At 39.2% G+C, this 16,399-nt stretch overlaps 1 protein-coding gene across 1 annotated transcript in view; it reads left to right on the forward strand.

Annotated features, from left to right (window-relative positions):
- Positions 1–2,033, forward strand: part of STK3 (serine/threonine kinase 3) — a 322,020-nt gene extending 319,987 nt beyond the window's left edge. The window contains exon 11 of the mRNA XM_082675272.1: positions 671–2,033. Within this exon, the coding sequence (XP_082531398.1) occupies positions 671–829 (159 nt within the window). The 3' untranslated portion in view covers positions 830–2,033. The remainder of the gene's footprint in view (positions 1–670) is intronic.
- The last annotated feature ends 14,366 nt before the right edge of the window (positions 2,034–16,399 follow it).

Raw genomic sequence — 16,399 nt, forward strand, 5'->3', positions numbered from 1 at the left:
TCAAACTATAACATATACAGTGAACGTGTGACAGGTATTTCATTTTCAAATTGGCCAAGCCCATGTCAGAACTTACACAGCACTGTATCAGACTCGGGATATTTTGAATCAGAAATTTAAAAACGCTGTCTTACCAAAACGCTTGGGGTAAAAGTATTCTAGATAATTTAATTTTCTGGTTAACCAAGTGCTTAAAATTTAAGCATTTGGTAAAATGCAGAATAGAATGGTTAATTTAACCTGTATTCAATCTTGTCACATTCTTGGGTGATCTCTGCAAGTGTTTTTGATTATCGCAGCTCTCCATAGATGACAAGAGTGTGAGAGAGTAGAGTGAATATATCCGGAACATATCCTTAAAGTCTGTTTGTTGACGATGGTGGATTTGTCTTTCTGCCTTTTTTTAAAACAGATACATTTTATTAGCTTATTTTTCTCATTTGTTTTTTCCTAAAAGCAGAGTTTTTTATTGTTTCGTTGCAGATTACTTGAGGTTCTTGCAAGATGTGGCTTCTTGGTTCTTGAGGGAAGGAATTCCTGTTTTAATTGTTGAGCCATATTTCAAAGATGACGTAAAGAGTTGAAATATTCATGCTAAAACTCATTAGACTTTAACCTATTGTAGATAATTTTACTATTTTAATATCTTCTTTTTATTTTCTATATCCAGTTAAAAAATCTAAGTTTAGAAGAACTACAGATGCGGTTAAAAGCGCTGGACCCCATGATGGAACGAGAAATAGAAGAGCTTCGTCAAAGATACACTGCGAAAAGACAACCCATTCTGGATGCAATGGATGCGAAGAAAAGAAGGCAGCAAAACTTTTGAGTCTAATTTCTTTTCTGTTTGTTTCTATGACTATTCTGGAGACCAAGAAACCACTAAGAATTGAAGGAATATTATGATTTTTTTTTTAATCTCTAAGATTTGTGCTCTATGACCAGGCAACAGTCAAAAACTGATGATGGTACAAACCCAGGTAAATCCCCAAAAGACAGAACTTAATACTCTTTCCACTGTGTTTTCATTCTTAAATGATGGACACAGCAGAAATGCATTCTTCTCTGCATCTGTCAGCTGCATACTGGCACTAAAACTGTGTTGTAAAATGAAGGCTGTGTTTAGAAACCTTGAAAATCCAAAGCTATTGTTTAATTGTACAGCACCGAAGGGCTTTATGTTACGATATTCTTTATTCTCTTTTAGTAGCCTATTTATTGTATCCCTTTAGGTAAATTTATTTATTTATGCTATTTCACTTTGTTTTGTTTTTTAAGGACAAGATCAGGATAGCTTTCGTGAAGGTAGGGACATATTAATAGATGATAATGTACAACCAAATTATACCGTAAGCAGGGAGCTATGGGGTTACTTACATTCCTTGATTTCCAGGATAGTTTTCCAATAGAAGCAAAGCAATAATAGCAATAATACACAAATGGGCCAGACATTTTTTATACTGAAGCAATAATTCCATTTTTACCTTCTGAAATTTTAATTTTTTTATTTTTGATGTTTGGTACAAATAGGACTATATATATTTAGGTCATACAGAGCTATAATGTTTAAAACCAAAGAAATCAGCGGAACCCTTGCACAAAAAAGTATGGTAAATATTTTTAAAGAAATAAATCCTTAAGACAAATGTAATTGTTAATATTGTTTCATGTGTAGGTCTGATAGCTAAACTGTATCAGATTGTAATAAGCTAATCAGATTTATTTCTGTGAGTATGTGCTCAACTGTTACAGACTCTTGTTGATTTCACTTATTTCCTGGGAATTGGTAAACGTCATGTGCCTGACGATAACAAAATAGCAAAAACATTTGTACTGAACTGTGCAAGCCTTGGGGACTGAAAAAAAAAGATTAAAACCATTAAAAAGAAACTCATTTCTAAGCTGAATGATCATTTGCAGGATTGAACTGGGACCAGTCATTTCCTAAACTACATATGGCCATCTTGACAGCATTCGTTCTTTTGTGTGTTTAATTACTATGTTTAAATCATAAAGACAAATAAATGTTACTGTGCCACCCAACACATTTCATCTCTATCTTTTTTTAAAACTGATGACCTGGATTCTGTCTTTTCCAGGCAAGGAAGGTATATTAGTCAGCACAGGCTAGATTATACAGTGGTAAAAACTCTGAACCTTCAGTGACTTAACATAACCCAGCTTATTTGTCACTCATGTGCCCTGCTCCTGTCCTTCACACCCAGGGACCCTGCTGACAGAGCCTCCACCATCTGCAACGTTGGTGGTCACCACAGCAAGGGAAGGAGCCCTGATGAGTCTCACATTAGCTCCAGCCAGCCAGTGACAGAAAGTGTGTCATCTCTGGAAACTTCTATTCCTTTTTAAAATGGCATTTGTGCCCCAGGTAATGCCTGGAGTAACATTTGTCCTTGCCGTGTTAAGTCCTTACAAATAGTAAATTGTGTAATTGGATACAAATTATAAGATAGTTATAAAATAGTGGTAAATATTGAAGATTTTATAAGGACTATTAAAAATGAAAACTGAATTTACAGTATATGCTTCAGCCACATCTGTTTGGGAAAATCAGATGAGTCAATCAACTCAAACACCCCATCCTTTTTTTTCTTTTCTTAATTGTTTTTCTTTTCAGTAAACTGCCTAATACCTCGCCTAATTTGATGGAAACAAATGACTGACTTGTTATTAGCCAAGTAAAGCCACCTACATGAAATGACAAGAAATCTATGAAGGTGATTTCTCTCTAGTTTGCTAAGCTAGAAAATTTATGCAAATTAATTCAATGGGGCCTGTTAACTACTCTTACTAATAAAGTCTCAACAAGAGTCCTCCTTTTAATAATAAGTATCCCATGTTCCAATCGTATTGTAACTTTTATGTGAATAGACTTTATATACTGTTGTTATATTTGTCTTTTTAAATATATGTATACTAACGTATGTATATGTTTATGTAACTCTCTTAATATGTATATTTAAGAGAGTTGCAAACAATGGGCGTTGTTTTACTTTAGAGCCTTAGGAAGCTCCAGAACATTTCAGGATAACCTGCCTTAAAATTTTCCTATCTTCTCACTCTCTGCCCACCACCAATCAAAAAAGGGAATTTAAAATTTAGAAGAACCAAAAGCCATTAAAGAAACTTTCAAGTCTAGGTCAGCCTTGATTAATCATTATTCTTAGGAAAGAGTTTTCTAGTTATTTTAATGAGTTTAAGAAGAAGCCTCTTATTATTTTAACCTTGGTTGCTGAGAACATTCCAAAAGTAGGTAAGTGTACTTTCTGCACACACACCACCACCCCCACCCCCCACCCCCGTCCTTTAATAGATACGGTATTGTAAATGTAATTGAAGCTAATGAGTAAGGATTTCATCTTGCTGAAAAGCCAGCATCATTGTATATGTTGGCCTGTGGATGAGAAAACTTTTTCTTTGATTTAATGAACTTAGATGACTCATTTCTACAGACTTAGAATACACTTAGCTTATTTTAGCATAAATAGTTTTATAGTTTTATGAACATAGTTAAGAACATAGTTTTATGTTCTTGGCCAATATAAATTGGACAAGAAAATGTATTTATTTAAATGGTTTTCAAAATAATAACACCTATTACTTGGGACACTTATTATGTGTGTCAGATACTATGCTAAACAACCTTACATGTATTACTTACATGCTTTTGAATTTCTTTCTTCTGCTTATTTATTGAATCACATCCCCAAGGTTTAAAATCACTCTCTACTCACTAAAGAATATGTAGCTTGTCTAGCGGAAATTATATAATATATTAATAAGATGTTTTTAACTTAGTCACAGGAAATCTCTTCAAATTACTGACACATTAGCATTCAATAGGAATGCTATTTTTGTTTCATATCCTGTATTTTAAAGATTAATGATTAAAGTAAATTCTGAAAGTACTAATTATAAAACATTCTAAATAAAACTTTTTTTTTTTGCGGTACACGGGACTCTCACTGTTGTGGCCTCTCCCTGTTGTGGCCTCACCCGTTGCGGAGCACAGGCTCCGGACGCGCAGGCTCAGCGACCGTGGCTCACGGGCCCAGCCGCTCTGCGGCACGTGGGATCATCCCAGACCGGGGCACGAACCCGTGTCCCCTGCGTTGGCAGGCGGACTCTCAACCACTGCACCACCAGGGAAACCCTAAATAAAACTTTTTAAAAAATAATTGGAATTGCATTACATTACTAAATTTATTAAGTACAGGCATTTAATTAGATATTGCATCAAAATGCTATCTTGGAATACTAGATTTTTTTTTTTTCTTTTTTGTGGTCCCAAAGCCCAGGAATCTGGAGCCTAACAAGAGAGCTACTTGTCTTTGCTGTCTGAGCAGTCTGATAGGATCTATACCCAGGGACGTTTTGATAGTCCCATGCACTGAATAGTGGCTTATCCTCCAAGGAGTCAATCAGCTTCGCCCTGTTCCACATCCATACAAAACACCTTCAACCTCAGCCAACCACTTCCCTGAGTCATAAAAAGACCCCAAGAGAGAAAAAAAAATGACCAACTCAATTCTTCCACCAATCTTGGAAAAACAGCTCCAAGTCCATTTTCTTCTCACGCCGGACCGTAGCATTAGCCAGACTCCCTACCACTATTTTTTTTTTCACTTGATTAAGCTCCCTAAATTAAAATTCTGATTTGCTGGGTCACTCTTAAGTTTACAGAATTTTGCCTACCAAGTTAAGAATGAACTCTGCCTCCTGCCATTCACCTACAACATGTCCCAACCTACACGACCTCATCTTGCCTTACTGATTTCTTTGAGGCCTTTCTTCCACCAAACTGCTTCCAAACTATTATAATTATTTGATCTCCCTTATTACTGGATTGTAAGGTACCTGAAACCAAGAAACTTAGTGTTTATCCATCTTGTTTCCCCACAGTACTTCCCAGGATATTAGATGTGCTTGGTAGTAAATAAAGTTTCATTGACTGCAATTAGCTCAAATAACAAAATTGTCATCATTAATCATATAGGCTAATTCCTTTCCTTACATCCAGGTAATCATAGTAAAGAGAACAATAATATCAACCCGTTTTTGAGCATCTATTAAGCCATGAACTTGATATATTATCTCAAACCTTCACAAGAAGGTACATAGTCTTTTTCTCAGAAAAGACAGGATTGGAGAGATTAAATGAGGTCATAACGCTAGTCAGTGCCAGCATGAGTTTTAAACTCCCGTCTGTCTCCAAAATCTTTGCTTTTCCCACTAGACCACATTGCCTAATAAACACAGCAGGTCTGGCTTTAGAATTGCTGGAGAGGGTTGCTAAGCCTGCCTGCTGATCTATCTTGTAAGGACAGGACCTTGTTAGCTGAGTTGAACCTTTTCTCCATTTCATTGGAAACTACATTTTCCGAAACGGCACCCTTTCTACGTGTAGGGGAAAAAAGCAGGGTGCGTATACTTAAGTTTCCAAGATGACTTATACAAAAAGATTTTTTTTCCTTCATTGGAATATATCTGGAGTTTGTGCGCCTTAAAAGCTGTTTTGTAAACTAAAACATATCATATTCTCTCCCTTACCAAAGTCTGTCTCTGGTAATGAGAACTTTAGAGAAACATTAATCAGCATAGTGGAAGGTGGAAGGCCTCAGAAGCTAAATTATCTGGGTTCAAGTCCCAGCTCCTCCTTTATACTTTTGTTGCCCTGGGCAAGAATAACCATTTAACCAATCTGTGTTTCAATTTCTTCATCTGTAATAATGCAGCAACTGTGAAAATCAAATGTTCTAGTACATGTAAAATATTTAACAAAGTTCCTAGCATATGGCATGTAGATATTAGCTTAAAAAATAAACTTTTAACCCTTTCCAGTTTATACATTGTTTTTAAAAGAATAAAGAAATGGGCTCTGTTCTTCATTGATAAACAAGTTTATTGTAACTTCTAAAGTGCATTAGAGTCTTCTAGTACCCAGATGCGTCTTCCATCAAGGGTCTGGCCTGCTCTCAGGTAGTGATTTGCACTGAGAAAAATCATATTCAATCTTTTAAGTATTTCCTTTCTACCTAGAGCAAAGTAAGTAGGTTAAGCTAAACTCCCCACACCTCCACCCCTTAAGACTATCCTTTCTATTTTAGGGATACTAAGGCCAACATCTATGGCCCCATTTGTGAAGAACCATCAGGAAAATTTCAAATTTATGCTTCTAAAGTTTTGCTTCAGTAACGTTTTAGCATTCTGGTCCTTAAAAATATGAATCATGTAATTGACTCAGTTTCCCAATTTGCTTTGGTCCCAGGAAGTTCAAAATCAAATTTAGAGTTAATAATTGTATAGGATTCTACAATGCCCTTGGCCCTCATGCCTCCTGCCCTTGGCCCTCATGCCTCCTGTCCTCAGCAACCTGTTCAAATCATATTTACAAAACACTGAGTTAGACTGACCCGGCAAGCACCGTGCCTTCCAAACCCTGGGTCGGCAGCAGATCAGAATCCCTAAAAAAGCTTATCTCTCTCTCAGTATTTTCCCATTTGTGTGGTTCTATCCATAAGCCACTTCATAGTCTCAATGAAGAAAAAAAGAAGTAGAAGAGAGCAAAGGGAAATAGGGTTTTTTTAGCGTGATAGAAACGACAGTTGTAACCAAACATTACAAGATAGTGTCATACCCTACATTCCACAATAGAAAAACAAGTATTCCATTTTATGAGAAAGCACTGAAAGCTATTGAGTTCTACAATGTTTCTAGTAGAAAATTCAGTGCCTGCCTGGGTTTAAACCAAGCAACTAGTTGTCTTTTAAATTTTTACAGAATTTTTCCAGAGTGAACTATAACTAGTTGAGTGGAAGCTAAATAAAACCTGATACTAAAGCTCTCAGCTTTTAAAATATTCTCTTTCTAATGTTCCAGTGTATACAGACCATGCTGGATGGGGGCAGTTCTGCAGCTGTGCATTTTTTTCAGCCTTTCCATTTACCCATGACACGTTTCTTTCCTATTGAAAAAGAAAATGTTCTTAGCAAAAATTTTCAAATGAGAAGACATAATAGCATTTGGAACCAAAAAGCCTTTGATGTTAAAAAACAAGATGTACTGAGGAATCTGAAATGTAGAACTGTTTCATTATTAATGCGTCAGTGTGCAGATTCATGAGTTCATTCTCTGTTGAACTTTCATAAAGTTTATAAGAAGTTTTTTCTAAAAGCACACCAGCTGATAACCATAAATCAGTTTCCATGCTTAGAATGTGGTCTTTGAAAATGATGCCTGATATGAATGGACTAATGAACCTGGGCCTTAAGTTTCAACAAGACTTTTCGGTTTTGAGGATATGTTAGTTGCTTTAACAAGTGAGTAGTGATTTGGGGTATGATTCAGAATTTGAATGTGGTAGGCAATCACAGAAGTCCAAACAACGTTTTTAAAGTTCATAAGGCAAAATTGTTTCACACGAATATGATGAGTTACTAGTTTTTTATGCTTGTTCAATGACTCCTGATGTCTTACCAGTTCCCCTGACATTTATCCAAAGCAATGATAGTACATATATATAATATATACAGATATACACAATATTAGTCTATGGTAACCGTATCTAACTTGGCTGAAAGGAAGCAACACCTTTTTCTGGCAGAAAAGACCTATCCCTACTCTGTCCAATTTGAAGCAAATTCATTTCTTTAGTTCTTCAGGTTATTGTAAAAAGACATGAAAGCTTATCTCATCTGCAGGTTGGAACTCCTCAAAGGTAAGTATCTTTGACGCTATGCCACTGACTTGCCGCGTGACCTTGGGTGAGTCATTTAACTTCCCCGTAAGTCTCATCTTCTTTATCAGAGAAGGCAGCCTCAGAGGGTTGTGAAAATGAATGTGACACACATGTGAAGCCCTTAGCACACTGCCTCACACCTAGGGAGCACAGGCAACTAGCACTTTCTTTAACTCACCAACAAACATCTATTGAACACCAGCTCCATGCCAGCTTCCGTGCCAGGTGTGGAAACACAGGCGACCTGGCTCCTGCCCGTGAGCTGGTTCTTGTCCCTGGTACAGGGCAGAGATACCAGAGTGCCGTAAGTGTGATAAGAAATATAAAAACAAAGCCCTGTGGAGGAGGACGAGGAATGCTTCACTGAAGGGATATTCGAACTAGGCCTTGAGGCTTGGGAAGGCGGGAGAGAAAAAAGGGCACTGTGGCGAGGGCAGAGCAGATGGAAAGGCAGAGAGACAAGAAAGAATATTTGGTATACCTTCCAGAGTCAAAGAAAGTTTGTGACGCTTTTTTTTTTTTTTTTTTTTTTGCAGTACGTGGGCCTCTCACTGCTGTGGCCTCTCCCGTTGCAGAGCACAGGCTCCGGACGCGCAGGCTCAGCGGCCATGGTTCACGGGCCCAGCCGCTCCGCGGCATGTGGGATCCTCACGGACCGGGGCACGAGCCCGCGTCCCCTGCATCGGCAGGCGGACTCTCAACCACTGCGCCACCAGGGAAGACCTTTTTTTTTTTTTTTAACATCTCTATTGGAGTATAATTGCTTTACAATGTTGTGTTTCTGCTGTATAACAAAGTGAATCAGCTATACATAAACTTATATCCCCATACCTCCTCCCTCTTGCGTCTCCCTCCCAGGATCATTTGTCTTGCTTGCTCTCTCTGTCCTGCAATTTAAGAGGTCATGTGGTCTGTTTTGGTTTGGGTTTTGTTTTCCCAAATCACTGTATCTTATCTAGATTAATTAATTCCAAGTAATATCTGACCTATTTCCTGGTACCTGTACCTGTGTCTCCCAGTCACACTCAGCTATACTCATTTCTATTATTTGATAGTATCTAGAAGAAATGATTTCTGCAGAGCCTTGCTAAGGTTGGATGTTGGGACAAAGAGGCCAGAGAAAGTGGGTAGAGGGTTAACAGCAGCATCTAAAGAAATAGGCTTCCCTGCAAATGACCCAATTTCATTCCTTTTTATGGCTGAGTAATATTCCATTGTATGTATGTACCACATCTTCTTTATCCATTCATCTATCATTGGACATTAAAAAAAAAAGTCTTAAACTCAGTTCCCCAAATCAGCTCACTATTTGCCTTGACTGAAACATTTGTCTTCTTTTTGTCAGCAGCATTCTTCTCAAGACCTTTGTCATTTTCCACTTTTATTTAAGCCAATTTACAAAGGAGGGGGTATAAAGCATAACAAGGTAGCATAAATTAAAAACAAGTTAGAAAAGATAAAACAAAGGGAAAACGAAAGTAGAGAAGCAATCTGGAGCCATGAATCATATTAATAGAAAAACTGCTTACTGTGAATTTGGTCCAAAGCTTCCTAGAAGCCAAAGTGAAGAAGGAAACCAGAAACAGTTTACGTTATCTAACAACGCTGTCCAAAATGGTGGCCACTAGCGCTTGAAATGTGGATAGCCAAATTGAGATGAACTGTGAGTATAAAATACACGTATTACAAAGACTTAGTACAAAATAAAATGTAGACTATCTCATTAACAATTTTTAATATTTATTACATATTGAAATAATATTTTGGATATGTTGGGTTAAAATATCTTATTTAAATTAATTTTACCTGTTTCTCTTCACTTTTTAAAAATATATAACTGCTAGAAAATTTAAAATTACATAGGTGGCTCACATGTGGTTCACATTATGAATCTATTGGACAGTGCTGGTCTGTAAGATAAAAGCTTTCATTAACTGATGAATGGATAAAGTGTGTTGTATCCATACCAGGGATACACCTGGTTATGGTTCAGCAAGAAAAAGGAATGAAATAATGGGCACAGAGGGTTTTCGTGGGGGTGATGTAAAGATTCTAAAATTTGGGGTAATGATTGCATAACTCTGTGACTATATTAAAAACTAATGAATTATAAGCTTTTTAAAAATGAATGTGTTATATTTAGTTACGTTATAATCATAAAATAAAAGTTTTTGAAATTCAGGGAAGAAAAAAGACAAAAGCATACTCTATCGCTCAGAAGAAACGCAATCATTCTTAGTACCTAGATGAGAAGTATCTCTCTAAGGGGACCATTGGAAAGCACACATTAATATTCAATTTGATGTCAGTATTCATTATCAATATTCTCAGAGTATACAGAGGGTTGACTTTTGCAGGTCTGTGCGGTGTTTTCAGTATTTGTCAATGGCATCACACACACTCAATTCAGTAAACACCTACATGCTAATGGCTCCCGAATCCCTTCCTTCAGCCCAGACTTCTCCTTATAAACCCCACACCCAGGCATTCTTAATGCCACTCACGTACCTCAAGTTCAGCATGCCCAAACACCGTTGCCCCTGCATTTTCTGTCCAGTTGGTGCTACATCTGCCGTCCAGTCGCCGGTGCTAGGAGCCTGGGAGTCCTTGAATCACCGCTGTCTTCCACCCCACACCACCCTCTGCCAATTCAGCCTTCCAAACGGTTCTCAAATCTGTGTCCTCATCTCCATTTTCTCTCCGCGGCTGCCCCTCAGTCTTCTGTCATTTGCTGCCGAGACGATTGCAGAGGCCCCTGAACTGGTCTCTGCTCCAGGTTTGTTCCCCTCAAGTCACCCCCCCATCTGCTGGCACCATCAATCCAGAATGCAATGGAGTTCCATCACCCATGGGGTAGCGTTCATTAAAGCAAACATGTCCTCTAAGACCAGAGCCCTGCCTCCCTCTCCCTTCCCGGCTCTGAATACTCCTTCAAGTGACCTATGGCTCCTGCCCACCCCTCCTGAAATTGAAGTGGCCAACTCCTGCTCATCCTGGCAACTCTGCTCAGGGATAGCACCTCCGGGTGCCCACATACATATCGCGATCACCACACTTTCCAGATTGTATTGCAGCAGCCGCTGCTTGTGTATCTCCCACCAACTAAGCTCCCTGAGGGCCAGTTCTGTGCCCATGTTTTCCTCATCTCTGTAGCACCAGCACAGGCCCCGGCATAGTGATGCTTAATATATGCTTGTTGAATAAGGGATAAGCCACAGGTAACAGAAATGTGATTTAAATTTGAGATCTAAGCAAATGGCTAAGAAATCGTAGAAGCCCCATTTTTAGGTGCTAAATATCCTTGCTCGTCTCCATGAGAACATGGGTTATGTCTGTTTTGCTCATCACAGTGTCTCCAATTTGTATTCAGTATTTGCTGGACAGGTGGATGGGAAGATAAGCGACTGAATGAACAAAGATACAGGCAGAGAAATGAACTGAGAACAAACTGCTTTCATGAGAATAGGCCTGACATTCACAAATTTATATCTCTGTCATCTCCCAAACCTGAGTCAGTACTCGGTATTCAGTATTTCGGAACCTGGGGAAGCACTGATTTTTCCCTTGAGCAAATAATTATCTGATCGGATGTGAGAATTTAGGTGACAAATACCGCTGAATTCCCTGCACTCAACTATACTATAAGGCCTGAAAGAATACACCCCAGTTTCTAAAGGGGGAGACGTGAACTTCTTTATTGTCCTTATGTAGTGAAAATGGTCACATCTCTGGAGTTCTAGATGCTCTGATTCATACAAACAGACTGAAGCAAATCACATCTGCTTTACAAAAATATGAAAAACAGAACAGAGTCTTTCTGTTTTTTTGGTTTTTTGTCCCAATAATTCTGTTGTCAATGGTATAAAAATCTGTATGGAAAGCAAAGGATGTCTATGCTTTTCAGAAGAGTCTCAGGGCTTCCTGGATCACGAGGAACCAACCACAGTATGAAAAAGAGCTTTAGAAAATAAAACATTCGGTCGATGTGTTGAGAAAATAAAAATGTACTTGTAAGCAGTAAAGCTCGAGCAATACTATATATTTTGCTACCAGTTTATTTTTATTGTATAAACTTGCTATATGTGTGATTAATATGCAAAATCAAGCATTGATGACAGACCATCACCACCACACAAAGGTAGTGAAGAAGATATTATCTGTAATGCTCCTAAAATGCAAACCTGAAGGGTGAGTTTAATGGCAAGAAATTCCCAGTCAGCTTAACAACACATTCAAGTATAGGAGCCAGACATTCTGCTTTGTCCTTATTCCCACTCTTTCACCCAAACCCTGATGAAAAAGTGGAGGGCCTTAAGTGGAGGGCACCTTTCTTGGTGGTTTGATCTACATTTCTGGAAACATCATCAGTGCTAACATTTACTCAGAAAACATTCAGGGAAACTGGGTTCTAGACACTTATAATATTCAGATGACTGCAACACAGTCCACACTGCAACTAGAAACATACCTGCAATCTCAGAGCTGAAATGAAAGCTAACAGAGGAACGTATTAGGGGCTTCAGGAGCTTGGAGAACTGGCAAGGGGGAGGGGTTTCTGTGCTAGTTTAGGGAAAGGGGCTGAATTTTCACAGAAGATTGGCAATGGAGAGGAGAGGGCAAATCCAAGAACTATTTGGGAGATTGAACCATTGGGGGTGGTGGACTAAATGGATCCAGGGGGTAAAAAAGAGTGAGAGGGTCAAAGAGAGCACTGAGGACCCCAGGTTGGGTCACCCCAAAACAGTGATACAGTTCATTTGGTTAGGAATGGATTTGAAGGGTAGGAAAATGAGATCAGATTTGGACATGAGGAATTTTTGAAGCCTATGAGATACCCAGGAGGAGGCATCCTGAAGGCAGTTGGAAGCATGACCCTGGGGCTGCATGAGAGAGGTTGGCGTGGAGATGAAGACTTCTGTTGTCAGGTAGAAGAGTGGACAAAAAGAACTCTGAAGATTGTGCCAAGTGAGGAGGCAAACAGGGAGGACTAAGGATAAAACCCTGGGGCAGGCAGGGCAAGAGGAACATCCAGCAGGTTTTATAGTAGGCAAGGAGGCATGAGGGGGAACTGGGCATCTAGAGAGGAGGAACTTCAAGGAGGAGATTCCCCATCACTTGTTGTAGCACATAGTAGATGCTTAAGAAATGTGTGGTGAACAAATAAATGTGGTCAGTAACTACTGAGTTTACACCTGACTCTAAAGCAAACCTTTATGTTTGTGTTTACTTATACTACAGTGGTTACAACAGTTGGCTTTGGAGCCAGATAGAAGTGGGCTGGAGCCCAGCTCTGCCACTTTCCAGTTGGGTGGCTTGGACAAGGTACCCAGTCCTCAAATGAAGAAAATATGACTCACCTTGCTAATTGATCATTAGTGGGGTATGGCTAAATAAACAGATACAAGCATACAGGGGGATACTAGGAGCAGCTACCAAGAATGAGACTGATTTTTATGAACTGACATGAAAAAATTCTCTGAGTGATATTGAGGCATTACCAGAATGGAGCAATTTACAAAACCACTCTTGAATTCTCCAGGTACAAAGATCTGTATATAAATTAACAGGAAGTTCTGGAGGATATATACCAAAGCAATAATAGCAGTTACTCTAAAGAGGGGACTGAGGTTGGAGGGTCATGTGGGTTTTGAGCTCTCCCTATATGGTTTGATTTTTTAATGACAAATTTATTCAACTAATACTTGTATAGTTACAAATGAATTCACTTAAAAAAATTTTTTTAAATTATCTATCCTATAGTGTTGTAGTGAAGACTAATATGAGACAATGACTATAAGTCTCATTGCCTGGCACAAAGGATGCTCTTGTTATACTGTACCTGGTAAGGATTCCTAAAAAAGGCAATGGGAACAAACATTCCTGAGTACGGACTCTGCTCCCTGCACCGTCTTTAAAAGACCCTCTTGACACACTATTTTTTTGGAGGTTGGAGGCTAGATGGCAGAGTAGAAGGACTTGAGCACACCCCTTCTCATGAAAATGCCAAAATCACAACTAACTGCTCAACAACCATTGACAAAAAAGACTGGAACCTACGAAAAAGGATACTCTACACCCAAAGACAAATAAGAAGTCACAATGAGATGGTAGGAGGCGTGAATTCACGATATAATCAAATCCCATACTCGCCAGGTGGGCAACCCAAACTGGAAAATAATTATGTCACATAGGTTCTCCCATAGGAGAGTTCTGAACCCCACATCAGGCTCCCCAGTCTGGGGGTCTGGCATTGGGAGGGGGAGCCTCCAGAGCATTTGGCTTTGAAGCCAGTGGGGCTTGATCACAGGAACTTCACAGGACTGGGGGAAACAGAAACTCCACTCTTGGAGGGCACACACAAGCTCTCATGTGCACCGAGACCCAGGGAAAAAGCAGTGACTCCATAGAGGCCTGGGTCAGACCTACCTGCTGGTCTTGGAGGGTCTCCTGGGGAGTCAGGTAGTGGCTGTGGCTCACTGTGGGGACAAGGACACTGGTGGCAGAGGTAACAGGGAGTTCTCATTGGCATGTGAGCTCTCCTCATGGCCACAATTTTGTCACCAAGACCTGGCCCCACCCAACAGCCCTTAGGCTCCAATGGTGAGATGCCTCAGGCCAAACAATGAACAGGGTGGGAACACAGCCCCACCATTCTGCAGACAGGCTGCTTAAAGTCTCCCTGAGCCCACAGCCACCTCTAAACAGACCCTTGACACGGCTATGCGCACCAGAGGGACAAGACCCAGCTCCACCCAACAGTGGGTAGACACCAGTCCCTCCCACCAGGAAGCCTGCACGAGCCTCTGAGACCAGTCTCACCCACCAGGGGGCAGACACCAGAAGCAAGAGAAACTACAATCCTGCAGACTGTGGAATGGAGATCGCAAACAGAAAAAGTTGGACAAAATGAGACAGCAGAGGAATATATTCCAGACGAAGGAACAAGATGAAACTCCAGAAGAACAACTAAGTGAAGTGGAGATAGGCAATATACCCAGAAAAGAATTCAGAGTAATGATAGAAAAGATGATCCAAGATCTCGGAAAAATAATGAAGGCACAAACTGAGAAGATACAAGAAATGTTTAATAAAGAGATAGAAGATATAAAGAACAAACAAACAGAGGTGAACAATATAATAACTGAAATGAAAACTACACTAGAAGGAATGAATAGCAGAATAAATGAGGCAGAAGAATGGATAAGTGAGCTGGAAGACAGAGTGGTGGAAACCACTGCTGCAGAACAGAATAAAGAAGAATGAAAAGAAATGAGTACAGTTTCAGAGAACTCTGGGACAACATTAAATACACCAACATTCATATTATAGGGGTCCCAGAAGGAGAGAGAAAGGGCCTGAGAAAATATTTGAAGAGATAATAGCTGAAAACTTTCCTAACATGGGAAAGGAAACAGTCACCAAGTCCAGGAAGCACAGGGAGTCCCATAAAAGATAAACCCAAGGAGGAACACAGCAAGACACATTAATCAAATTGACAAAAATTAAAGACAGAGAAATATTAAAAGCAACAAGGGAAAAGCAACAAATAACATACAAGGGAATCCCCATAAGGTTATCAGCTGATTTTTCAGCAGAAACTCTGCAGGCCAGAAAGGAGTGGAATGATGTATTTGAAGCGATGAAAGGGAAAATCCTACAACCAAGAATACTCTACCCAGCAAGGTTCTTGTTCAGATTCAACAGAAAAGTCAAGGGCTTCATAGACAAGCAAAAGCCAAGAGCATTCAGCACCACCAAACCAGCTTTACAAGAAATGCTAAAGGGTCTTCTCTAGGAGGAAAAGAAAAGGCCACAACGAGAAACAAGAAAATTACAAATGGGAAAGTGCACCAGTAAAAGCAAACATACAGCAAAGGTAGGAAACCATCCACACAAAAATATGATATCAAAACCAGCAATTGTGAGAAGAGGACAGTACAAATGCAGGATATTGGAAATGCATTTGAAATTAAAACAATCTTCTATATATAGAGAGAGAGAAACTGTGACATCAAAACCTTATGGGAACCACAAACCAAAAATCTACAATAGACACACACACACACACACACACACAAAGAAAGCAATTCAAATACAACACTCAAGACAGTCATCAAATCACAAGAGAAGAGAACAAAAGAAGAAGAGAAGAAAAAAGACCTACCAAAAAAAATCCAAAACAATGAACAAAATGGCAATAAGAACATACATATCAGTAAATGGATTAAATGCTCCAAACAAAAGACATAGACTGGCTGAATGGATACAGAAACTGGACCCATATATATGCTGTCTACAAGAAACCCACTTCAGATCTAGGGACACATACAGACTGAAAATGAGGGGATGGAAAAAGGTATTCCACACAAATGGAAATCCAAGGAAAGCTGGAGTAGCAATACTCATATCAGACAAAATAGACTTTAAAATAAAGACTGTTACAAGAGACAAAGAAGAACTCTACATAACAATCAAGGGATCAACCCAAGAAGAGAATATAACAATTGTAAATATATATGCACACAACATAGGAGCACCTCAATATATAAGGCAAATGCTAACAGCAATAAAAAGAGAAATCAACAGTAACACAATAATAGTAGGGGAGTTTAACACCCCACTTACATCAACAGATAGATCATC

Source organism: Grampus griseus, assembly GCF_964374135.1.
Source record: "Grampus griseus genome assembly, chromosome: 17".
NCBI classification, from domain to species: domain Eukaryota; kingdom Metazoa; phylum Chordata; class Mammalia; order Artiodactyla; family Delphinidae; genus Grampus; species Grampus griseus.